This window comes from Phoenix dactylifera, chromosome 5, assembly GCF_051530095.1.
Source record: "Phoenix dactylifera cultivar Ajwa chromosome 5, Ajwa_hap1_PhDact_Kaust_v1.1, whole genome shotgun sequence".
NCBI classification, from domain to species: Eukaryota; Viridiplantae; Streptophyta; class Magnoliopsida; order Arecales; family Arecaceae; genus Phoenix; species Phoenix dactylifera.
The window spans coordinates 2,003,617-2,029,556 of record NC_143194.1 but is presented as its reverse complement, the minus strand read 5'-3'; the positions used below and the strand labels follow the sequence as shown (position 1 = coordinate 2,029,556).

The 25,940-nt window shown below is 41.1% G+C and overlaps 3 protein-coding genes across 5 annotated transcripts; 1 reads left to right on the top strand and 2 right to left on the bottom strand.

The window, feature by feature from the left end:
* Positions 1 to 198: 198 nt before the first annotated feature.
* On the bottom strand, positions 199 to 8,251 carry LOC103712579 (alanine aminotransferase 2-like). Of its 3 annotated transcripts, XM_088721313.1 has the most exons (16): positions 7,967 to 8,230; positions 6,328 to 6,378; positions 5,426 to 5,476; positions 5,189 to 5,254; positions 5,046 to 5,107; positions 3,480 to 3,558; positions 3,274 to 3,378; positions 3,066 to 3,176; positions 2,930 to 2,983; positions 2,642 to 2,779; positions 2,030 to 2,104; positions 1,696 to 1,816; positions 1,447 to 1,601; positions 1,204 to 1,278; positions 727 to 930; positions 199 to 523 (listed from the first exon to the last, which is right to left on the bottom strand). In XM_088721313.1, exons 1-16 carry the CDS (start codon positions 8,147 to 8,149, stop codon positions 407 to 409), a joined length of 1,647 nt encoding a protein of 548 aa, XP_088577439.1. In that variant the 5' UTR covers positions 8,150 to 8,230; the 3' UTR covers positions 199 to 406. The 3 variants fall into 3 exon arrangements, with proteins under 3 accessions (XP_088577439.1, XP_008797360.3, XP_088577440.1); XM_008799138.5 differs by lacking the exon at positions 2,930 to 2,983 and having other exon boundaries at positions 7,967 to 8,251; XM_088721314.1 differs by lacking the exons at positions 2,030 to 2,104; positions 2,930 to 2,983.
* A 7,828-nt stretch (positions 8,252 to 16,079) lies between these two features.
* Positions 16,080 to 19,151, bottom strand: LOC103712578 (Pentatricopeptide repeat (PPR-like) superfamily protein). Its single transcript, XM_008799137.5, has one exon. It carries the CDS (start codon positions 18,930 to 18,932, stop codon positions 16,230 to 16,232), a length of 2,703 nt encoding a protein of 900 aa, XP_008797359.3. The 5' UTR covers positions 18,933 to 19,151; the 3' UTR covers positions 16,080 to 16,229.
* Positions 19,152 to 21,274: 2,123 nt separating this feature from the next.
* On the top strand, positions 21,275 to 25,428 carry LOC103712577 (uncharacterized). The gene is made up of 5 exons (XM_008799135.5): positions 21,275 to 21,707; positions 21,795 to 22,281; positions 22,983 to 23,469; positions 23,564 to 23,645; positions 25,113 to 25,428. Exons 1-5 carry the CDS (start codon positions 21,636 to 21,638, stop codon positions 25,329 to 25,331), a joined length of 1,347 nt encoding a protein of 448 aa, XP_008797357.1. The 5' UTR covers positions 21,275 to 21,635; the 3' UTR covers positions 25,332 to 25,428.
* Positions 25,429 to 25,940: the final 512 nt, after the last annotated feature.

The window sequence follows — 25,940 nt, the reverse complement described above, 5'->3', positions numbered from 1 at the left end:
CACTATTATCTCCACTATCATCCATTTTTTGAAAGGAGAAGAAACTTTTTCTTGCTTTTTGGTTAAATGAAGAACATGAAGATGCATCAGCAAACAAGTTATCTCTAAGATCTCTAGGAACAGTACCAAATAAAATCACTGGAATGTGATGCAGGAGAAGCAACCTTTCAAGACATCGAAAATTGTCCGAGAAAATTATTAACAACAAACTGTCCCAGAAAGTATTTTATTTTACGAGTTTATGACAAGAATTCAATAAACCTTAGGGACTTCACAAGGATGCACCCAAGAAGACGACAACAGTCTGCTACTTGTATCAAATTTACGATAAGCCTTGCTCCCAACCATAGCCAGTAAATAAAGGATGACATCTTTAATATGCTATGATGATAGTTTAGGCAACACCTTAGTCACGAAACTCATCCATGAATGCTTCATGGAAAGCTTTGAGCCGGGAAAGGATAGCTGGAATCTTATCTTCCTGTGGGAGGATTGTGGATCTGATATGCCATGTTCCAGGGACCTTGCACACAGCAAGCAGAAGAAAACAAAGTCAGTAACACCATCCAACTTGGATATGCTGCATATATTGGCCAATAACAGATAACTGCAACTATAGGATCTTAGAAACATCATGTCATGCCACAGATAAACACCACTATGCAGAATAAGGATACTCATCTCCCTCAGATCTCTGTATCTAATATTTAGTTGCAAGTACGTAACCTGTCCAAACCCTGATCCAGGAACAACGACAATTCCAGTGGCATCAAGAAGGCGGTGTGCATAGTATGCATCAGGGGCAGTCTTAACAGCTTCAGCAGCTTTGATTGCCTTTTGAGGCAGGTGAAGACGTGGGAAGAGATACATGGCTCCCTCTGCCTTGTTGCATGTCACGCCTTCTAAACTGTTGAAAGCATCTTCTAGTGCCTGGGTCAAATAATGGTAGAAGACAATATAAATGACATGCTTTGAAAATGAGTCTTGGTCTTGTTTTATTTCGTTCGCTTTGCCCACAAAATATTCACTTGTTAAGTGGAGTATATCTTCTGAATGGAATTGTTCTGTTGCAACTGCTGAAATATAACATAATTAAAACAAAAACAAAAGACTAATTTTCCATTGAGATTATTCAAGCATAACATCTCTTTCAAAGTGAAGTAGGGTCATGGAGGACAAACAATATTCAACCATCAGAATTACCTTTGCACGCCTTGCTAAAGATGAAAGAATCTCATCTCTTTCTGCAATGTAAGATTCATAAGATTCGTCTCCGACCTGCAAAACAGAACCAGGCTATTTCTTATCATCATTCGCCAAAGCCAACATATATGGAACTTCAATTACTTAGTTCTGCATGATTTTTTTCAGTTTTTCTACTGGGAACTTTTCTACACTTCACTAGTTCTTGTCGGAAAGCTAATTGAGAAGGAACATAAATTTCACCTTTGGTGGATTCATGACAAGGCTTGCAAGAATCTGACCGGAGATGTTTGAGCAAAGATTTACAGAGGCCACCTTGTAAATCTGTTCTTTTACATCAGGACTCAAACCAGTCACCTCCATGTATCCTCCTCTTTTTCCACATTCTCCATAATATCCTGACATAAACATTAGTCATCAGCTTTGATCCAAAAGGGCGAGGGCATCTCAAATAATGGTTAAACACAAGTTTTATCAAGAAGAAATGAATACCTTTAGAAACTGATTGAAATGATACTAAAGAAAGGTCATCTCCACTGTACCCCATTGACCTTGAAATCTTTTTGAAAGAGTTAAATTTCTTGTTGTCAGCATATATATTTTCTTGGTATACCTGTTAAAGGTACAAAACATCACCTTATTTAAGAAAGAGAGATAGCTCAATGAACTTGAAATCAATACCCATTTCCCACGCTGTATTTTAGCCTTCTTACATCACTAGGTATAATATCACTTCACCTGTTTGCACATAACATGATCTATCATGGAAGGAAATGATGCACTTATATATTTACAAGTAGGAGGCATAGTGCATCTAGCAACCAACCTCATCAGCCAGAAGAACCAAACCCTCATTTCTGCAAAATTCGACTATCTCCTTTTGGTTTTCTTCTGAGAGAACCTGAAGAAAATCACACCACTCTATAACTGTTACTGCCACCGCCCCTGCTGCTGCTATTTAAAATAATTTTTTTTTTTATATCCTCCACTTAATGTAGCGAACATTTAAAAAAAAAAAGTGCACGCGCTTGCCCAGTATAAAGTGCATAAACTTTGGACAAGCATTTTGCCAGGAGATGTAATCATATTATCAGAAACTAAAAAAATTAGAACCCACATACTGGGGAGGCAAGCTAACACATATAGGCCTGGCTAACTACAGTCACAAGCATATACTGCCAAAGTGGCATTCCAAGCATCGTGGATCCTAGTTACAAACACTGACACATCCTTTATACTATGGAGGGTTATAGATTCACACATACAAGACGTCAAAACACTTGATTTCCAAGAAAAGGTACAAGCAGATTATTGTCTACCAATTACAATATATATATATATATATATATATATGATTCTCAAAAACGCCTAAAAGAAAGATTTCTTCTTCTTGCTACCTCCTAAGGTCTACATAAACCAAAATAAGGTCAGCACAAACCTGTCCAGTTGGATTTCCAGGATTTATGACCACTAATGCTCTAACACATATATTTTGGGTCCTAGCAGCTTGCAGTTGCTTCTTAAGCTCAAAAATCTCCAGCCCCCATCCTTTTGCCTCATCAAGGTAATATGGAACCTGGAGAGCAAGCAATTCTTTCAGTTTATACAGTGATCATTTAAATCGAATGAGACACCTTAAAAAAGAAACTCAAATTTCCTGAAACTCCAGATTGTATAATTGGAAATCTGATTTATTTATATCTGGAAGTGGAACTTGTCTGCATACCATGTTTAGGATATACATATATAGAAAAGGAATTGAATATGCACACGCAATGACCCATCGATAAAGTGGTAAGTATAACCATAAAATAGTATTCAGTTTCATGAAATGCATTTTAATAACTGCGTAAGAAACATACAAGACAACCACCATGAAGGGCAATCGAGGCAGAGTACAAGGGGTACTGCGGGATGGGGCAGAGAATGCCATCTTCCTCTGATCTTATCAATAACTGCATCATCATATGCACCTGGGGGGGGCAAAAGAGTAACCGGCAGCTCCATCATGTTCATGTATACCATGAAAGTTATTAAACAAAAAAAGGTTGGGTAAGCTTGAAAGGTTACTGCAGGGCTTGCTCCATCTGTTAAGAAAATGTCATCGGCCTTAGCAGGAAAACCATCGCGTTCAGCAATTCCCACTGCAATTGCTTCACGCAAGCCTTTGATACCCTGAATAAGAACCACCGATGTCACTCACACTCATGAGTTATAATTTAGAAAAAATAAATAAATAAAAGACGGTAGTGAAGACAAATCGAGTACGCTCTTACCTGGCTATGACTATATGCACCAGTAGCTCTATCTGGAATCAGGTCTAGAATTTCCCAGGCTTTCGCTATGGCATCCGAGCTGCAGTAAAATATAGAATTTTCAGTTCATTGTTCATGAATACATACACATTAGTGGAATTTCTTCTTGACATGGTTAAGGCATGAGCTGACAGAGCCACCTGGCATACAACATTAACTGAATAATTGAGTACTGCAAATTTGGATGAACTTGATGGAGGGCTAATTTCCTAAATTACCATAATGATATAAGTTCCAACTAAATTAGTCGGTGAGCACTATACTAAATTAAAGAATATAGGTGAGATTAGAGATTTTGACTGAGCCAAGATGACTTGGAAGTTCTAATGAATCAGCACCAGAATAGCTCAAAAAATAAAAAAGTTGCTTGAGGTACCTGCTATTAACATACAACGTAACAGTTATGGATTATATGGACTAGATAAGGCACAAAAACCAGAGGCGGTGGTCAAAATTATAATATTTTGGTTCCCAAACGGGAGATGCATCAACTTCAATTCAAAGACCAATATGCGAACTTTGGTCTGGTAACATGACCAGCTGTCAGAGTGCTTCTTTTTCAGATTTTCAGCATTCCATTAAATAAACAAAATAGAGAAGGTAAATGTCTAGGTCTAATGGACACCTACATAAGGAACGAATTCTTAAAATTCTTATCCCTGACCAAGGATAATGGTCAATAGATTCTATTTTTGTTTGTCTTGCATCTTTACATTAAGAACTGAGATACTAAAAGACGGATGAAGTCAAGAGGTGACTTTGGGTTATGCAATCAACGCTTGCCTTTCAGATTTAAGGAGAAAATTTATAGGATAGCAAGAAGGCCTACAGTGTTGTATCATATAGAACGATGAAGAAAAAAGGCGGATGAAGTCAAGAGGTGACTTTGGGTTATGCAATCAACGCTTGCCTTTCAGATTTAAGGAGAAATTTTATAGGATAGCAAGAAGGCCTACAGTGTTGTATGATATAGAACGATGAAGAAAACGAAGGTTCAAGCACACAATATCAGTACAGATGAGGACATAAAGGCAGATGTGTAATGAAACTAGGAAGAACAAGACAAGGAACCAGTACAGTAAAGGAACCATTGGAGTTGTACCAACCAATGCCAAGGTGGTGAATCAATTGTTATAGTACAAGAATGTGCAACAGAGTTTATGAGAATCTGGTAATGGAATGAGCTCAGATCTGATAAGGGAATGAGGAAGATATGTTTCAAACACCATGGCTGAAAGTTGAGAGAAAGAAGGATCTAAAAACGCTTGCAGGATCAGCAAATGCAGCCCTTGATAAGATTGTTTGGTAAAGATGGCTTCACAAGTCCAGCCTCAAAGTCTCAGCAGCATATCATAGAGAATTTTTAAATGCAAATTATTATTATATATGGTATCCATGGATCATATTAAAAATGCCCATTTCAAGATCAACTTCACCTTATCTCACAGTTTACCATATGAACATCAAAGTTGTGATGACTTACTTTGTTTATGATGCCCATAAATACGAGTTTAGTTGCTCAAGTACCTGAATAAAGCATGAGTTTCATCTCTGTCCAAGAGAGCTGGATAATTGCATAAAGCAAGAACCTGACAGAGACCATATAAGCATCTAGAAGAAATTGGTGTCCACACACAAGTCTGACTTCAATTGAGTCACAATAAACCAACCTCTCGAAAAAATGTAATTGGTTGCTGACCAAGAGCTTGAGGATTTCCAATATTGCAATAGAGTATCTACCAGAAGAAAACAAGAACATAAAATTGAACTGTAAAAATATATCCTGGACTACATAGACACACACTTTCGAAGTGGAAAATCATCACAAAACTATCCTACAAGTGTAACATAATCATCACAAAACTATCCTACAAGTGTAACATAAGAAAAACATAGGGAAAATATACCTCTTCAAAAGGATGTGAACGTGGTTTTGTTTGTAACTCTTGTTGCAAGCGCTGCATATAAGGGAAGTAGGCAATTTTTCTTAATGAAACATGATATTTTAGAGATATTCATGTGGACTTTTCAGTAATGAGCTAAAGATTTAACACATTCTATGAGTATGTATAGTCAAGTAAAGAAGAAAGAAAGAACTATGAGGGAAAATCCTATATTTTATTGGCAAAATCTAATTTACTACAAAAAAACAGGATCAGTACTCTTTAGGCAAGTATACAATATGCTGGACTTATATATTCTATGAGAATCTCAGTCAAAACACTTCAGAAAGGGAGCCACGTGCTGCTGTATGTATTTCAACTTTTATAAATCTTATTCGAAAACATTATTTTTTCAGCTCTCATTCATCAAGAAACTAACTTTCAGTGATCAAATTAGAGGCCATAAGAATAGAGCTATTCAATTTGGATGTTGCGAGAAATGATTATGAATAGCTTGCAGTAACACTTGCTGTAACATTTAACAGGCATTAAGGGCATGTAATGTTGAACCAAATAGTTGAACAAGGCTCAGTGTTTAAGAACAATGTGAGGGTATGCAATGTTGAACCAAATAGTTGGAACAAGGCTCAGTGTTTAAGAACAATGTGAATCATCTTGATATCCTTCAGTAGATTCTTTACAAGGGATGCACAAAAAGGTGGAAGAAATAGTAAACAGAAAGATGTTTCTGGTATCAGTTGTTCATTCATTCTTTGGATTGTAAGCTGATTTAGTGCACAACCCTAGCCATAAGATGTTTCCATGTGTAATTTTTTTGACTAACTTTAAACATCATCCAGTAGGAACTAGATCACCAGAGAGAGAAAAATTTGCACAAAATAGTACACAGCAGGGTTCTGGAGTACCTGGGCATGGCTAACAATCTCTCCACGGACGGCATATTCACATTTTTTAACCTGCAGTGGAAAAGGTTAGTGTAGCGTGTAAAAGTTAAACATACTGGCAACATGGTGAAAAACAAGATGCATGAAACTGCCACAGAAACTGAGGTTCTACCCAACATATGAGGTTGTAGAAGAACTATATATCCAACTCAAAATGGTTATGTGCAAGAGATGCATGTCAAGTTTAGGAAGCACTGTCTATGACCATTTCCTGAGCACAACAATAAAAGGCCAAGAGGCACACAGCATGAACCAAATATGCCAACCAGGATTATTTTGATATATTGTTGTAAAAATTTCAAACTTTATACCTAGTAGTTACTGCTTAGAAAATTTTCTTCAAGACAAAGTTCATATACAGCAAAAAAAAAAAAAAAACAGATAGCATCTAACTCGAATATTGCCACAGGAAAACCAAATATGCAAGTATTAGATATTTTACACTACAAAAAATCAGCTGTGATGTATTGAAGGCAAGAAAAAGAAGTCGTTTGGTGAAATGAAAATCCAGATAATCACGAGAATGATCTACCAAACATAAGGAACTATGAATGCACAGAAGGCAACAAAAGCAAATCCAAGTCAGCAGAATCTAGAAGATAATTTTGTTTTAAAAAAAATGTTACATGCTAACAGAAATAAATCAAAAAGCAAACTAAATCAGATGTAGAAATAAGTCAATTGTACAAGGTAAAGCATCAAGTATATTTATGTCTAACAAATCGTGACAATCATATTAGAGAAGGGAAAAACAGGTAGAAATCAAGAAAATGTAAATCATATCAACAAACAAAATAACACTTGCACAGAACAAAAATGAGCTAAGAATTTATCCAAAAAGAATGAAGAATGAATAAGGGAAACATAAAGCTGAACAAAAATGAACTAAGAATTCACCCACAAAGAATGAGAACAAACAAGGGAAACATGCATAGTCTCTTTAGAAGATAAGTATGGAAAGACAACAAACTCGTGCACTCAGAGGTTATTCCCCCCAAAAAAAAAACAATGCAGAAACACAAGGCATGCAGGTTATTTTAAAAAAAAAAAATGCTGAAACATAAGGTATGCATAACAGATAACAATAATCCAATTTGATACCGGAAGACAAAGATGGAATTTGTCAGTCTAACTAAATAATGCAAAGACGGAGATCAGATGATAAGCATAAACAAGTAAACCAAAACAATTCAATGAAAGACCAATTTTACAATGTGAGATGAGGATATCATTTTGGGTCAATCAACACTACAATACCACTTGTAAAACAACTTACAAGCAGTCCACTAATCCAAACGCCAAAAAAATAAGCACGGAACAGAATTTACAACATGGGCACATGAATTAAAATCGAGACATGCAATGAAAATATGAAAGATTTAGTCATCAAACTAATATCAGCACACAATGAAATTCATGAAAAGGGGACACAACTTAGAGCCCATGCATGCAGTAAAAAAAGCCACCTTGATGCATTAAATAAAAAAGGATAAAGAAAACTCAAATTCTCCCAACAAGTAAAAGAACTAGGAAGGCCAGGGAGGGAGCGGAAAGAAGAAACCCAAAGGGGATTGATGGTCCAAAAGAGAAAAGATCGCACCTTTGGATTGATGGTTTCGACGGTAATGGGAGGAAACTTAGAGAGAGACATGGCGGCCTCGGAAGAGAACGGAGAGAAGGGAAAGCAAGAGGAAGAGGGACCAGGAGCGAGAGAGGATTGAGACGAGGAGAGGAAGGAGCCAAAGAGAAGTCTCTTGGCTCTATCTATGGCGAGCCTGCGCATGGTGGCCGTGGAAAGGCTTTCAAACGCGGCTCGTCGACACGTCCGAGAAAGGCCTCTCCCCTGGCGATTAAAATCACAAGGACACAAAAGTATCAAAAACCCTCTCCCTGCCTTCCCCCAAGGGGAGTTCTAAATACACCCCCCCGATTGCTCAGGACACCCCCCAAAAACCAAAAAGAAAATACCCAAACTAACCTTTAGTGTAATTACCATATTGCCCTTAAAATTTTCTCAGTACACCCCCCTTCCTCCTCCTCCGTCTCCTCCTTCGTTTCGTTTTGAAAAGGAAAAAAAAAACCACCCCTCAAACCCCCCTTAAACCCCTCGATCCATTTACATCGTTTAGGCGATCTTTGAAGGAGATTTAAGCCCCATTCGAAGCATGGACAAGCAACTAGTGATTTGGGACGAAGAATCGGCCGCAAAGGTACGTGTTCCACCTTGTTTCGAAAGTTTTTTTTTTCACGGTTCGTGCTCCGTTCGGCACTGAATCGCCGAACAAAAGGCTTCTGTTCGGCTGCATAGTGCCGAACAGAAGCCTTCTGTTCGGCAACGCTCTACCAAACAGAAGGCTTCTGTTCGGCTGCACTGCAGCCGAACAGAAGGCTTCTCGTGCCAAATCGCGTGCCGTGCTGAATTTTGTGCCGAACAGATCCTCTGATTCATTAATTCTTGGTGATAAATTATTTTATATGTAGGGCTATGCTACAACCGAATCGAGTATAATTGGATCAGAATTTGTACTGGATTACACAAGCGAATTTACAACTTACGAGGTATTATAATATATTGTGCAATTTTGTATTAGTTTAGCGAGCTATTTTTACAACTGTGTACTTACATAAATTGTTTAATGTATAGATCTTCAAGAGTAGAGAGGACTTGTGTAATTGGTGTCGTGAAGCTGGGAGGCGAAATGGTTTTGTTGTTGTAATCAAATCATCCGATGCAGGTACCATTTCTAAGAAACCCAGAATTACGTTAGGTTGTGAGAGGGGTGGGACGTACCGAACCACAAAAGAAAAGTGAATAAAGACTGCCTGTGGGACAAAGAAGTGTGGATGCCCTTTTGCATTAAGAGGAAAGAAATTGGATACTGCGGATGATTGGATATTACTGGTCGTATGTGGAGTGCACAATCATCCCGCTGCAGAGAATCTGGAGGGGCACTCATATGCAGGGAGATTATCTGAGCAGGAGACGGAATTGTTAGTGGATATGTCGAAGAGTTTGGTTCGTCCAAAGGACATATTATCCACATTGAAGGAAAGAGATGCCCTCAATGTTACGACTATCAAGACTATCTACAATGTACGTTAACGGTTTAAGGTTGCAGAGAAAGCCGGGAGGTCTGAAATGCAACATCTATTAGGTAAATTATCAGAGGCTAAATATATTGAGTGGCATAGGAATTGTACTAATACGGATGTTGTGCATGACTTATTTTGGGCACACCCTGGCAGCATTGATTTGTTCCGTGCATTTTCCCGTGTGTTGATAATGGATTGCACGTACAAGACGAATAGGTATCGTCTTCCGCTCTTAGAGATTGTGGGGGTGACATCTACTGACATGACATTTTCAGTTGCTTTTGTATACTTAAATTCTGAGGGGGAAGAAAGCTATACTTGGGCATTAGAGAGATTGCGCAGTGTCATAGCTGATGATGTTTTGCCTGAGTTGATTGTTACAGATAGAGACTTGGCTTTGATGAATGCAATTCATAGAGTATTTCCTACTGCTAGACATTTATTATGTAGATGGCATATTAGTAGGAATGTTTTGGCCAAGTGCAAAAAATTTTTCGAATTGAAGGAGAAATGGGATAAATTTATTATGAGTTGGAATGTACTAGTGCTGTCCTCCACGGAAGACGAGTATAATGATCGCTGGAGTGCACTGCAGAGAGAGTTCGGTACCTATCCAGATGCACTACAGTATGTGTCAGATACTTGGCTGAGCAAATACAAGGAAAGATTTGTTGCGGCGTGGACTGATACATGCAGGCACTACGGAAATGTGACGACAAATAGGTATCACAAATAAAGACTCATTTAATTTTAATTTGCCTCAATTCTTATATCTAACTTTCATTTGTTTACTAAGGTCGAGAGTGCACATGCAAAGCTCAAAAAGCAGCTTGGATTAAGCCAAGGAAGTTTCGAGTCATCTTGACTAGAATACATGGATTGATTGAGTTGCAGCACAGCTCCGTTAAAGCCTCATTGGAGAAGAGTTTATTGGTAGTGCAGCACAACTTCAAGCCAGCTGAATTCAAAGAGTTGCGAGGTTTCATATCTATAAGTGCGTTAAATCATGTCCTCGCCCAATCGAAACGAGCCAATTCAGTTGGGTTTGATGATTCAAATTGTGGGTGCGCTATTCGACGCACACATGGTATACCATGTGCTCACCAGATTGCGCGGTACAGGGTGGAAGGTCGGCCCATTCCTCTCGACTGCATAGATCCTCATTGGAGGAAACTTGATATTCTGCCTACCCCCCCCCCCCGTGCAGCCAATTCAGTTGAGTTGTGATGCAGAGTTAGATTTGATTGCGCTACGATTCAAGAAGTTAGATGGGGCTTCTCAATTGCAGATGATCAAGAAGTTACGAGAGATTGCAAGTCCAGATAGTACACCTCTTTTAGAGCCTGCAAAACGGAAGACCGGTTCACGTGGGCGCGCTTCACTGAAGGTTGATACGTCTACTCGACGTGACCCGTCTGCGTTTGAGTTGGTTCTATCTGGACAGGATAGTTATTCACCTGGTGTTGAGAAAGTTACCATCCGCAATCCATCTACTCAGATTCAAAAGAGACGGCCCAAGCAAAAGGTAAGTACCAAATATTTATTTCCTTACAATAGGTATCACAACGTCTACGGGACGGTCCGTGCCGTGCCGGTATGTCATGTGCCGATACGGGACATGTCGGGACGTGCCGTGCCGAGATGTGCCGATACGGGACATGTCGGGACGTGCCGTGCCGAGATGTGCCGATACGGGATGTGCCGTGCCGAGATGTGCCGATACGGGATGTGCCGTGCCGAGATGTGCCGATACGGGACATGTTCTGCCATTGTTACATATTTTCTATCATTTGATATTATTTGCAGGTTTTTCGTACTAGAGCCCAGTCACATACGCCCTTTATCTATATTGATGCTATTCCTTCTGCCTTGAGACCATACATCCAGCATATCAAGGATGTAAAAGCTGATGGGAATTGCGGATTTAGGGCAATAGCTGACTTACTGGGATTTGGAGAAGATGACTGGGTGCGTGTTAGGAAGGATTTATTGCAAGAGTTGCAATGTCATTCGGACCACTATCGCACATTATATGGTGTGGAAGGGACGATTGCTGAGATCACTCATGCATTATCATATTATGATGATTGTCTACCATATGACAGATGGATGACTATGCCGGACATGGGTCATCTTATAGCATCCTGCTATAATGTTGTCCTATACCATCTCTCGTTGCAACAATGTCTGACCTTCCTACCTCTCCGTTCTGTGCCAGTACCTCTTCTATCCCGCAAAGATATCGCTATCGGATTCGTAAATGGAAATCATTTTGTTGAGGTACTACGTTCACAACACTTGCGAATATTTAATTTTGCTTATTTAATTTTGCTTATTTATAATTTTGTAGCTATTAATATTTTCTTATTTCTAATTTTGAAGGTGTTCTTGTTGCCGGGACATCCCGTTCCGCCAGTAGCGACCAACTGGCGAAAATATCATCTTCCTTGTGCTACCGGATGGGAAAATTTATATGAAGCACGGATTCAACAGTTCAAAGAGAGCATCTCACCTAATGTTATAATTAGCGAGACAGTAGAGTTAGATTGATTATTTATATATGTACAATTTTTGAAAGTTGTAAATTTTTTTGGCCTCTTAGAGTCATGTACTGTAAAACTCCATCATCAATATAAATCAAAAAATATCTGTCTTCGCATTGTTAGATTGATTGTTATGTGCACTGTTATATTTGTGTAAAATAGAACGGGCCAGGCTTTACAAAGATTACACGTAAATGTACCAAAAATATATATTTTTCATTAATATCAAAGGCTTTACAAAGATTACAAAGGCTCCATCATCAATCCCTATGACGCCATCGTCGACGCGTGTACTGCTGTACGTCCGAATGAGAGGGTCCTGGATCCGAATGAGAGGGTGCTGTACTCGGGCCAGGCTCATCACCCAGAAGTACCTGATGCATCTGAGAAATAGCATCATATAGGTGCCCGGCACCTAGTGACGTAGCCTCTGAGGGACCCATCCGTACAATGTCGGTACTGATACCGAGTGCAGCTGCATTACGCCGCCGGTGCATGTCAGCATCATCATGACCTCCCCTAGCTCCAGAATGAGTACTCGAGCGCAGATGAGGAGGCTGAACTGCAACGTGCGTGATACGGAGATACCACTCCATGTATCCCGGTACGCTGTCTGATGGCCGGGTAACTGGGTGGCTCCTGCTCGCCTGGCTCAGCACGTGGTCCTCCCACCGCTCCCAAAGCTGATCCATATAGGAGTAATGTATCCGGTACGAGCCTGCTGTGGAACCTCTGTTGGCTCGCGTAGGGGCTAGTGGCGCTCGAGGGATGGTCTGAATACGACCAAACTGTCTAAGAACCCTTTCTGGATGATAGGGTTCTACGATATCAAGGCACTTGATGGAGCCACTAAAAAATGCGACGGGTATATATGGGCGATCTCCCCGAAGCCGATGATGGGGATCCCAAATAACCTGTAAAACAAAAGGTCCATTTCAGTTTAATACTATATCGCATATTAAAAGTACTGACAAACACAAGCAAATGGTAATATGATACGTACCTCATCGATGCTCAAAAGGTCCAATGACTCACGTAGAACCACTAAATGGTCCATCGTGGTACGGGATGGAGTACCGGGCATCCAGCGGTGCACGCGGGGACTGGCATCAGTATACTCGAGCGACGGGTGAGGACTGAGTGCTGGAAAATGCTCATAAATCCATGCCTGCAGAAGCGTCATATAACCACTGATCTGTCTCACTGATGACCTCGACGCAATCCCCAACTGCCGATACAAATATGCTAAGGCAGCTGTACCCCAGGCATATGTGCTCACCCTATCCAGATCCCGCAGTAAACACAGATACGCTATAGGCACCCTGGTCCCACTCTTATCAGCAAAGAGTGTGCAGCCTAACAAAAATAACAAATAGGCTCGTGCTGCACACTCTATCCTCTGCTGCCTGTCTCTATCAGATACAGAGTGAAACTGAGTCCTCAGCCACTCCATCCTCACAGACTGACCGCGCGATGACAGTACCTCCTGATGCGCGTCTCCAGCTGACACCCCCAACAACTCCACAAGTAGCTCCTCAGCATCCCGATCACTCATCCTCTCAGGAGAAACTGATACTGAGGAACCTGCGACAGGAATCCCTAAAATGGCGGATACATCATCCAACGTGATAGTGATCTCGCCAAATGGTATATGGAAGATGTTCGTCTCGGGCTGCCATCTCTCTACGAAGCCCGAAATCAGAATCTTATCGATGAATCGATAAGAGCACTGTACTAACTCTACGAGGCCCGACTGCCTCAATAGTGCTCTGAACCTGGTATTTGGTTGGTTTGAAGACCACCACTTCCATTCACCAACCTTGGCAGTATGGTTCATGCACTTTAGTGGAGCTCGTTCCTGTAATATAAATGTATAATTACTACTACTTTATAAAACATCAATAAACAAAATATAATGCTATAACAAATAAACAATACCTGTTGCCTCCAGATGGAAGCTGCTATATGCGTCCTGAAACTGATCAGGACGGACTCATCCTCTGGACCTCCTGGACATGGTCCAACGGACTCATCGTCTTCGCCCCTAGCGGGCATATCATCATGCTCTGACTCAGGAGAGTCCGATGGCATATGAGCAGGCTCGGGAGAAGCAATCCTAGCACGACGTCTCCTAGCTGACGCCGTAGGTCTAACTCTGGCGGGACGGGGATCCATGTCTGAAAATATAGAAATTCAATGTTAGGCTATATCAAAGAAAATAATTCAATTGCATACATAAATGTTCGGCACAAAATTCAGCACGGCACGCGATTTGGCACCAGAACCCTTCTATTCGGCTGCACGGTGCCGAACAGAAGGCTTCTGTTCGGCTGCACACAGCCGAACAGAAGGCTTCTGTTCGGCTGCTCAGAGCCGGACAGAACCATTCTGTTCGGCACTGTGCAGCCGAACAGAAGGCTTCTGTTCGGCACCGTGCAGCCGAACAGAAGGCTTCTGTTCGGTTGAGTGTTGCCGAACAGAGGGCTTCTGTTCGGCACAGTTCAGCCGAACAGAAGGGTTCTGTTCGGCGATCCAGTGCCGAACGGAGCACTGGAGGCGGGGGGGCGGGGAGCTACCTCGACGTGGTCGTGGAGGCGCCGGCGAGGTGCTCGTTGCTCGGGAGATGGCCGGGGAGGTGGTTCCGGGAGAATGCCGGCGACGAGAGGGAGAAGGGGAGAATGCCGGCGACGAGAGGGAGAAGGGGGAACGGGGGGGTTTTGGGCGAGGGAGAAGGGGGAGACGGAGGGGGTTTGGCCGCCGGCGAGGTGCTTGAGGTGCTTGAGGCGAAGTTTTTTGGGCGGAAGGGAGAAGCCGGCTGGAGTGGAGTTTTGGAGGGGAAGAGCGGGGTTGGGGGGGGTTTGGGGGGTGTAGAGAGCAATTTAGGTGAGGGGGTGGGGAGGGTGAAGGGTAATTTAGGATTTTTTAATTTTTTAGGGGTGTCCTTAGCAAATGGGGGGGTGTAGAGAGTATTTAATTTTTTTTTAATTTTTGGGGGGTGTCCTGAGCAATCGGGGGGGTGTATTTAGAACTACCCTTCCCCCAAGCGAGGGCGGTTACCAGAGACGCAGCAGCTGACACGTGTTTCCAGCTTCAGCGCCGCGCAAACAAGGGGCTTCTAAAGGAACCGGCTAGAGCGGGATTTGATGAGCTGATGCAATTGGGTGGGTCAACTTGAGCCCAGTCATGCTAAAAGATGGGTGGATTTGGATTCAATTAGTTGACATGAAAAATAGAGACCAATTCGCAATGCAAACAGCTCAGATTAGGAAGCCAGGCTAGGTTTCCTTGGTTCTTGCTCTTTTATTCTAGTAGAACAGGCTTTTTTTTTCCTGATATTAAAACTAAATTTCCATATTAACTTATTATTTGCCACTTAATTGTAGTTTTAAGTTAAAAATATATTATTGTATTTAGTTTTTTTAAAAGTTTTTAATCTGCTTTGGTTGGCTCAAACCAATAGGATTGGATTTGTGTTCGCAATTTCTACTTTTGGTCAACTTTGGACTAGAATTTTTGACCGAACCAAAATTTACCCTAAATTCGACCAACCTAAACCCTTGAAGGTGCTATCCTTGGGGAAAGGCATGCTATTCATATTAAAAGAGAGAAAATAGGAATTTCAATAAGAAGATTTACAAAAACATCTGATTGAATGATTTCAAAGGCCTCGATCACATTGTAATAATTTTGATTGAAGCAATCACTAACCCATTATTTCATTCTAATGGCCATATATAATGAGAATATCAGTGGCAATTTCCATTTTCTCTATTCAGATTTAAACAAATAATATAATTAGAATAGCAATTATACTTGCCAACTTTATATTTTCAAATATTCTAAGTAGATAGATTTTGATGATTTTCTCCTTCTTGACTCCAGGAAAAAAAAAGGTCCCTTGTATCTCAACTACTCATGCATTTCCCATGTTGGTTAATCATCAGAGACTTGTCTTGTAACTGTAGCATGCTGGACTGCTTAGGCCACAAGTTTTTTTATTTTTTGGTTACCAACATCCCTTTCGGCATCAGTTGCACTCTCCTTAGTAGAAAAATGCAGGGAGCCAAAGCTTGAGTCTGTCAACCAAGATTTTAGCAAGACTTTCTAGCAGACATTACAAAAACAAATGCACAAGCTTCTGAGCTAGACTTGAAGAAAAAACCCAGCCTATAAAATTTGTACTTCAAATAATTAGCAGAGTAGGATATCTTGTTTTCTTCTTCTGATTCACCAGAAATCTCTACAAGAACACTTCCCATCTTTGAAATGGTGCAAACACTTGGGATCTTTAATCAATATTTCACGCCGATATACCTTTGAAATGAACTTACAAGCATTGTGGCAATTTGTACACATTCTTACACTCTTGATTATTCGTATGCTTCTAAATGTTGGCGAGTTGGAAATGGCGAAAGCAATAGCTAGCTTCTCACTGTGTATGCCATCAGTCTCTTCCTCTTCTTCCTCAATTTCAAGCCTATTATCATAAAAGGCAGGTGGTGCTACTGCGACATCAACTGAATTGCCATTTAATCCAGCGAACTTATTTTCCAAATCTACATGAGCTTGCTCACCTGTTACAAAGCTGTACACCTTATTTCGAACTTCAATCCAGCAACAACTAAGAGAACTATCAAGTTTGCTATCCTTCCTAGGCTTTCTCCGTTTTAACATGCCACTCTGCTTCCCACATAATGCTTGTATTTTTGATAGTAGCCTGTGAATACTGGGATTCCTCGGTTCCAATTTTACCAAACGTTCTGCTGCAAGATTTGCTAGCCTGACATTGCCATAGATTCTGGCTGCAACAAGCAATGCATTCCAGACAGTAGAGTCAGGCTCAATTGGCATCTTCTCAATAAGATTGGAAGCTTCTTCAAGTCCACCAGAATGACCAAAGAGATCTACCATTGCAGCATAATGTTCTAAGCCTGGAGCAAGCTGGTGTTCTTCTACCAAGCTAGAGAAGAGTTCCTTTCCTTCAGTTACCATTCCCTCAAGACTATAGGCATTGATCATACTCAAAAATGTTGCTCGGTTTGGCTTCACGCCTTCCTCTTTCATCTGATCAAATAGATCCGTTGCAACAAGAGAATATCCATGCAGAACAGAGCCTGCAATCATCGAGTTCCAGGAGATCAGATCCCTCAATGAAAGGCCATTAAATACCACTTGAGCACTGCCTAAATCACCAGATTTTGCATACGCATCTATGAGAGAATTTGCAATCGAGATCTCAGTTTGCAAATTATTGTGCAATATGCAAGCATGGATCTCCCTTACCTTCCAAGCTGATACTAAATTTGCACAAGCTGGAAGGATGCTAAGGATGGTAGCTATATTGGGCCTTACAGAATTCAACTGCATTTGTCTAAATATCCTTAGGGCTTTATTTGCATGGCCATTATGCAAGGAACCTGCAATGAGAGTATTCCATGAAGCCGTGTTCTTCCTGACTCCATCGATCTCCATCCTCTGGAAAAGTTCCATGGCTCGGTCCTCATCACCATTTTGAATGTACCCAGAAATCATTGCATTCCAAGTTACCACATTTCGCCGGATGCCTAAACTCTCCATCTTCGAGAAGAGATCATAGGCTTTACCACAATATCTGGCTTGTGCATAGCCTCCAATCATTGAATTCAAAGTGAAGACATCTTTTTCTGCTGTTTGGTCAAAGACATTCTCAGCATCTACAAGTCTCCCACATTTTGCATACATATCAATCAATGAATTCGCCACCAAAACACTGCCTGCACTTCCTATCTTAACAGCATATGAATGGAGCTCCTTTCCCTTGCTCAGAGCCTTCAAAGAGGTGCAAACCGAGATAGCAGCTGCAATGGTCATGCCATTTGGTTCCACCCCAGAGAGTTGCATCTTCTGAAAAATATCCAATGCTTCACTAAACCTGTTGTTCCGAGCAAAACCTGAAATCAAGCTAGTCCAACTAAAGACATCCGGGACGACTCCATAACTCTCCATCTGCTCCATAAGTTCCATTGCAAGCTCAGGACTACCAGACTGCATATAGTTTGCTATCAATATATTCCATGTAACCACGCTCGGTTTAACTCCTTCAGCTCTCATCCGTTCAAAAAACTGAAGGGCCACTTCATTTTCACCCCAATGGCAATGCCCAGAAATAATCGAATTCCATGTCACCCGATCCTTTGCACCCAAATTCTCAAAAATCCTCCTTGCCATGCTCAATTCGCCACACTTAGCATACATCGCCAACACCGAATTGCTCAGATGGGTCCCCTCCACTGAGTCCAAATGCCCCCCCCGGACAACAAGGGAGTGCAACAACCTCCCGGTTTCCAAATCCCCAGTATTTGCACACGCCTGTAGAACTTTCAGAAGCAAGAAGCAGTCAGGACTCACACCTTCATGCATCATCTGAAAGAAGAGGTCGACAACCTCTTGCCACCTTTGCTCCCGAGAATAGCCACTGATCATCGCCGACCAGGTGAAGAGGTTCCTCTCAGGCATTCCGTCGAACACGCGGCGGGCTTCTTCCAAGCTGCCACATTTCGCATACATGCTGACAAGTTTGGTCTCTACGAAGGGATTTGGGTCGCGCACCAACGCAATCGATGCGTGAAGCCTCCGTCCCTCCTCGATGGAGTCCGAGTCGATGCAGGACTGGAGCAAGGAAGTGTAGGTTCTGTGCCGGATAGGGGGCCCCTGTTCCAGGGCAGAGATGGCTTCTTGGAGCTTCCCATGGCGGCGGAGGCGGTTCAGTTGGCGGTCGGCGGTGTTGGGGTTTGGAGGCGGGGGTGATTGTAAAGGTTTTAGTGTGGAGTTTTGGGGGAGTGAGGAGGTGGTTCTGATGGAATTTGCAGGGATTTGAGGCGGGTTTTGGTGTTTGAAGAGGAGAGTTGGGACTGGGTATTTGGTGTTGCAGGATAAGAAGGGATTTTCCATTGGTAAGAAGGGAAGGAGATGCTGAAATCTCTTCCTTCACCCCCTTTTTTTTTTGGGTTTTTGTTCCCTAATTTTTTTTGCAGTTATCTGAAAGATTTATGGTGGTGAGCCATCCATTTCGATTTTCGAAGAGGTGGGGGGTGATGAAAGGGACGCTTTCCACAAAAATACCTTATTTTTTGCCCTTTTTTCCAAAGGAACAATTGGTTCCCCGCATTTGGTTTGACTCCAAATAAGCCATGAATTATCAACCCTTAAAGAACTAGATAGTTATTCTCACCTGCAGCTTCTTTTTTTTTTCTTTTCTTTTTTTGGTGAGAAAAAAAAAAAAAAAAAAAAAAGAGAAGAAGGGGGCGAGGAGTACCTCACCCATGTAGCAACCTCCACTGGGCCTCCTTCCCGCTGAAGCATGTTCGATTCAGGTTGCAAATTTCCGCGTGTCTGTGATTACCCACGTGTGAGTACGTCACCCCAGCACTACTCCGGTTGCCAGCGGGCCAGTAGCACTCACGCCAGCAGCATTCAGGCATGGGGCATCTGGTCTCCGAATTTAATCGACGGCCGCACATTTCGAGCCCGAACCATCCTGGTGGAAGACAGGCCTCATTCCCACTAGGCTACCACCTTGGTGGTCGTGCAGCTTCTTTAGTGATCAGATTTGCTTTTATTTTCTAGGAGCCGGGTAAATTTCGTACATTCTGGGTTGAGTTGAGAGCGGCATGGGGCATCTCTTACGTGAGGCATATTCTGGGTGCAGCTTGCATCTTCCTTGAGGGGAATTTGACTATGGTGGCGGACGGACAATTACTGCTCCACGATATCCGAAGACTTGTGAGAGGATGTGGCTCCTTCAGGACCACCCATGTTTACCGAAAGACGAACAACATGACTGACTGGATAGTCTTCTTTGCGGCGCATCATTCTGGTGGGTTTCTCTAGAAAAATCAAGTGGCTGCTCCTTACTCGCTTCGCCAGTTTCTTTTTTCTAATTCTGTTGGTTGCACTCATGCACGTGTTGTGTGAGGTGCCGGTTTGCAAAAAAAAAAAAGCTGTTTTATTTTCAACATCTAGTTGGGAAGATCATGTTATTTTTAATTTCTTATATGGTAATGAATGTGTGTTTTAACTTCTAACTTGAATTATATCCAACCTGACTAGGCCTCCATCAAGATAACATAAACTTTTGTATAGCGTATCGATCCAAGAATTCGTCCATATATCCAAACCTGGCACCAAGTTCACCCATAAAAAACAGTAAAATACCAACTTTCAACTCCATAACAAGTTAAATTACAGCAAACCAAGCCTTGTCCCTTGTCCCTGCTGATAAATAGAGCAAAAACTTTTTAAGGATGCTACGGTCCGAAAATCTCAGCTGACCAGTGATTTTAGCCATTCTAAGGTTCTAATTGTTTAAGCACAGTCTGCTAATGACTTACCTGAACTTTTCAGTATGTAAAACAGCTTGAACTCCTTGATCCCGGCAATCCAATTATTATAAGATAGGTGGTCGCCAATTAGAAAAATACATGGAATCTTTACTTACCATGTTAAACCCAAGAACCATCCGACATTATCATCAGGCTTAAGCCCATGAAGATTGAGGTAGTTTAAACGAGCTCCCTTATTTCACATCTTAGAGAAATCCTTCCATAAAAGAGCAGTCATAGTGCTTTTTTTTTTTCTTCTTGCTAAAAATGGGCGCTTCATATAGTTCGAAAGAACAACATTTTTCAAAATGCTTTAGGCAACCCCCCTCTCCAGCCCATAGGGTACCCCGAAGTGACACGGCATATAAGAAGTCATCCCGTCCGCGATCCCATTAGCCTCTCCAAGTGCATGCCTAGTCTGAAAAGGCCCTGTTAGCCTCTCTAAATAAAAGAGCATTCACAGTCACAGTGCTTCTCTGAAAAGGTTCAGGCTGTATATTTCATAGAAGGATTCATCTTTTTTTTTTTCGATGAATCCACCATTAAATTATCCAACACTCGCTTCAAGATCTATGTGGATCGATAAATAAGAGAGTTTGGAGTGCTTAAGATGAGGCACCATCTGAGGCTTGATACCGTGAAAGAAGATCAACCATACCATCCGAACTTTTTGTTGAATGAGTTACAAAACTGTAACTTCTCTCAGAAATAAGGCACCATGTTGACATTGCGAAAGAAGATTAACCATCCAATTTCAACTTTTTGTTGGATAAGTTACCAAACTGTAACTTCCCTCAACCCCACGCTCCCCAACCAAGATGGTACATTAATTAAACCTCCGCCCATTAAAGTTAAAGGTATGCCCACATGGATGGAGTAATGATACAACTAGCCCGCATGGGTCAAAGGGTCAAACAAATAGCTCCCCAAAAATTCAAATGATTCACTCTTCCCGCAGCGACACAGCTCTCTTTTCTCTCGCCGCCGAAAGCAAGCTTCCTTTCATGTGACTTCATTTTCTTCGCCACCCCCCGCTCTTTCCATGCTGCCATCCACCTCAAAGTAAACTGAAAAGGCCACCACATTTCCATCCAAGAACTTGTGCAAAAGAAATGGTGCTGTTGTGAAAAAGCCATTTGGCCAGAAATGGAAGAAAGACTGTTTCAATCTTGGGGAGGGAAAGGAAGAAAGACTGGGCTTTTCCACATGGAAGAGATAGAAAGCTTAGGAAACCAGGTGGAGTGATAGTGCATCATCCTCCAGCCCGAAATCAATGAAGCCTTCTAGTCTCAATCCCATGGAGCCCAAAACTCCAGAGCAGGCCTCTGTTTTCCCATCAACCACGGTAAAAATCTTCCCTTTACTTCTCCACTCGCCACTCCTCTAGCTTTAAAGGTTTTTTTTCAACCTTTTGTTTGAATATTTTTGACAGGACTCACCATTAGAAGATGACTCAAGCTACTGCAGCACAAACAGAGCAGACCCATTTGGAGGAGATAGCTTTCCTGATCCACTCTGCAAGCTCAACCTCAAGGAGACCTCAGACTTTGTCAGAGCATTTCCAATGGCAGCAAAGAGCAGTAACGAGAACTTTATAGGCCATCTTGAAGCCTCAGCTCAAAGGAGCGAGGGGAATGGCTCGTATGTGCAAAAGAGGGATTTTGAAGCTCCTTCGACTCCTGGGAGACCGGTCTTCGGCTTCAGTGGTGGAAGAAAGGGCATTCCTTCCAAGTGGGATGAGGCGGAGAAGTGGTTGATCAGTAGCTCCTCCTGCCATCAGATCCATCAGAAAGGTGATGCCTTTGGAGGGAAACCGTGGTTTCCTGGGGAGGTCCCAAACCTACCAGTCGCAAGCTTTGATGGGCTTCTGGAGCAAAGCTTACGTTTCCATGGAGTCTCACCAGAAGCACTCATGAAAGGTTATCGCTTTTCCAACTCATAGATTTCCATTTTCTCCACTCTCACCTTTAAACCCTTGGAACCAAAAAAAATCTATTGTCCTTGGGAATTCTTCATCTGTTTTTATTTCATAACTGGTTGGCTGGAAGTGTCTTTAATCTTGCTATAGCTCCTTAGATAATGTGAAAAAGATAATTGTTCAGTTGTCACTTTAGTGCTTTTTTTTTATCCGTTAGTTGTCTCCCTCTCTTTTCAGGTCTATCAGTTCTATATTTCTTAACTCCTTTGCGCATGTCTATATTGTGATGGGATTGAAAGTACTGAGTTTCTTTTCTTTTTTTTTGTTCCCCTATCAACTCCTTTGGTACTAAATTACTACTTCGCATATTATTCTTCAAATAAACATATATGGAGATGCTTTGCAAACTTTTAATGTTCACTATCCTTCCTACACATTTGAATTTCTTTCTTCCCTCCCGCCATCTCTATGACATGCACTTACGTTTTCCTGTGGTATATTTCTTGCTGCATATCTCTTCAGTATGAGTCTGCATAAACTGTGGATTTTCTCTTTTGATAAAAGTATTATGGAAAGGTTACTGAATGACTTTTTCACATCATTAAAAATTGTGACATAAGCCAGTCTTTTAATCCATCTGTCATAATCTCATTATGTATCATTTTGTGATTTGAGCAAACACTTTACTAAATATCATTGCAGATAAATTTACTGATAATTTAGAGCCAATATTCCCAATTTTTCGACAACCTGAGCCTGCTAAAGAAGGCTTTCTGTTTAAAAGTTCGTTCTCTGTGCCCATGAAAGATGCAAAGACTGATGTGGCTTCAGAGGTTCGCCACAGAGATGTTGGAACCGAGATGACCCCAACCGGGAGCTTGGCTACATCAAGATGCCATACTCCTTTCAAAAGATCTTCTCCAGCGAGACACAACACTCCAGCTGACAGATCTGGCCCTTTGGGGGCTCCTAGCACCGGAATTGATATTTCTAAGCTTAAGGACTGTCACTTTGCTAAGCTAGAGTTCGGTGCTCATTTTAATTCAGCAGTTTGGAGCTCAAGAGAAGAGGAGGAAGATCAGATATCAAAAAGTTTGAGATATGGCGAGGTTGATGGTGGAAGAAAGAGCTTTGCTGAATCGGGAGCCTCTGCATGGGAAGATGAGGAGAAGGCCAAAATCTGTATTAGGTGGGCAGCTGACGTGAAATTAGAGAGATTAACATCTATTTGTCTGCCTGATAAGCTCCAATTTTAAACTTATATGTTGTGCTATTTAATGTAGATATCAAAGAGAAGAAGCAAAGATCCAAGCATGGATAAACCTTGAGAGTGCTAAAGCAGAAGCCCAGTCCAGAAAGCTGGAGGTAACACATCAAAATATGTCTATCGGTTACCCTTCTAAGATATCCAGCTTAATTAGCCTTCACTATTTCTCCTGAAGACTTGAATAAGAACAAACTCTCAACTTTAACAAATATGAGCAATGCATGATGACTATGTTTCATCAAATATCAGAGCCCTTATCATCCTCCTAAATTATTCTCAGTTGTTGCTTATGAAGCACTTTCTACTGTATCTTAAATTGTGAGTGTGATAAAGGGAGATTTGGTCTTCCCCTATCCACTTTAAATTTCTTGTTCTACACTGTACTTTCAGTATATTTTATTTTTGAGGGATAAAAAAAATTTAAATTAATTGATATAACCAATGCATCATGGTAGGTTCCATTAGCTCTCAGAATCCTTATCATGTTCTAAATTTTACTTCATTGTTGCTCGTGGTAAAAAGAAACACTGGATATTTTGTTCAGTGAGGTTACATCCTCATGTAATTTTGTTGTTCTACTTAATCTATAGTACTACTTAGATTTTTCGTCGTCTGTCCAGTTGTGGTTTTTTTGTCATGCCCCTTTGCAAATTTAGGATTCCCATATCTCTTAAGGTTGATCTGATGTTTTAATCCAACTTCTTTTTCAAACGAAACTAATCCAGAGTTGCTTTTTGCTATATAAACATCTATCTTTAATTGATCTATATTTGGGCACTGTGTATACTCTGGGGCCATGGAATCAGCAATGTACCAGTTAGAATGGTCAGCAAAACACTCAGAAAGAGTAGTCTTTAATCCATTTTTCAGCCTTGATCTTAACATCAGTGCAAGTTCATCTGCACTTTGGCTTGTTAATGTGAAATCAGAATACGCGGTTTTTCTTGGCCAAAATATTAGATTTATTACCTGTTTGCAGACTTCTCGCATCGCCACGAACTCATACCCTTTTTAAATTGTAGAAGTGCAAAACTAACCTAGACCACAGCTGTTCAATACTATTGAAGCTGCAAAACTTCAAAATATGCTGGAGAGCTGAATGATGGTTTCTTCAATTCCTTGGCCCATAACCCTGACTGTAACTTAGAGTCTTGAAGCCAAATGTTGGAACTCTCATTCTCTTTCTAATCATCCTATCTCCTTCTGAAGAAACAATACCATTTGGATTTTAATTCTTTATATAATCATCAAATTGATGACACTCATTACGAACTCTGCAATTTGACTTCACTTCTTGTAGGTTTTTGTTAAGTGCCTACGATTTCTCTTTTTTGATTCCAGATTCTCACCTCATCTGCCTAGAGTGCTAAGTAATAAGTCGAATATGAGCAGCAGATGTGCAACACTTCATTGTGGAACACCTGTACTGTGTTCAAGCATGAATCCACATAGTATTTGATGAATCTAAATCTATTAATGCATACGTGTGACAGAAATTGTTTGGCAAAAAGTACATACTTCATTGTTTGGCATGGAGTATTGTGACTGTTAAATTGTGTTAGCAGGTCAAAATACAGAAGATGAGATCTGATTTAGAAGAGAAGCTGATGAAAAGAATGGCAATGGTCCAAAGAAGGGCCCAGAAATGGAGAGCAGCAGCACAGCAACAGCATTCGCAGAAGCTACTGATAGCATCTGAACAAGCACAGGGAATGAATAGCCAGTTCAACTATTATTTGTCTCACCATGCACCCTGTGGATGTTTTCCCTGTAACAACTTGTAAAACAAAAGAATTCTTCAATTTTCTTCATCAAGTCCTGTTTCTAGTTCAGCAGAAGGGGTTGCGACTATGGATTTGCTTCATTATTTTTTTTCCTAAATGGCGTTTTTCTTTTAAAATTCTGAAGAACTGGATATAAATATAAGTCAAATCTATCATGCGCCTTCTGATGCAAAGATAGCTTCATTTTCTGTTAAAAGCCAAGTTTGCAACCCAAGTTGGCAAAAAAAAAACTTGGCATTCTAAGGGTCTGCATTTTGTTCAACCTGGAGAATCGTTTATATTCTTATTCGAGCAACAGTAGTATTTATATTCCTGGACTGATCTTCTACTGCATTGGAAAAGCTAATTGAATCCAAAAACCTTTATTAGTGAGTTTTCTTTTTGGTGAAACTTTTTAAACTCGTTAGTTGTAGTTTGTACCGCGTCGGCCATCGAGACAATTAATCCAGGCTGTGATACGGGAAGAACAGTAGGTTTGTTTCTGTTACCTAAAAACAGAGCCCTAGACTCATTACTAAGTAAGTTCAGAGAACGGTAGGGTCGTGTAGGTGACACTTCTATGAATTCTTGAGGGTAAATAGAAAAGACTCCGCCAATCTATTCTAGTAA

Excerpts from the sequence above, each read along its gene's own strand:
- LOC103712579 (XM_088721313.1), bottom strand. The coding sequence starts at position 8,149 with ATGCGCAGGCTCGCCATAGATAGAGCCAAGAGACTTCTCTTTGGCTCC. Across the intron at positions 1,279-1,446 it reads TTGTCATGAATCCACCAAAG|GTCGGAGACGAATCTTATGA; the intron begins GTGAAATTTATG and ends TCTGTTTTGCAG. Across the intron at positions 524-726 it reads CTGGATCAGGGTTTGGACAG|GTCCCTGGAACATGGCATAT; the intron begins GTTACGTACTTG and ends GCTGTGTGCAAG.
- LOC103712578 (XM_008799137.5), bottom strand. The coding sequence starts at position 18,932 with ATGGAAAATCCCTTCTTATCCTGCAACACCAAATACCCAGTCCCAACT.
- LOC103712577 (XM_008799135.5), top strand. The coding sequence starts at position 21,636 with ATGAAGCCTTCTAGTCTCAATCCCATGGAGCCCAAAACTCCAGAGCAG. Across the intron at positions 22,282-22,982 it reads ACCAGAAGCACTCATGAAAG|ATAAATTTACTGATAATTTA; the intron begins GTTATCGCTTTT and ends ATATCATTGCAG. Across the intron at positions 23,470-23,563 it reads AAGGCCAAAATCTGTATTAG|ATATCAAAGAGAAGAAGCAA; the intron begins GTGGGCAGCTGA and ends TATTTAATGTAG.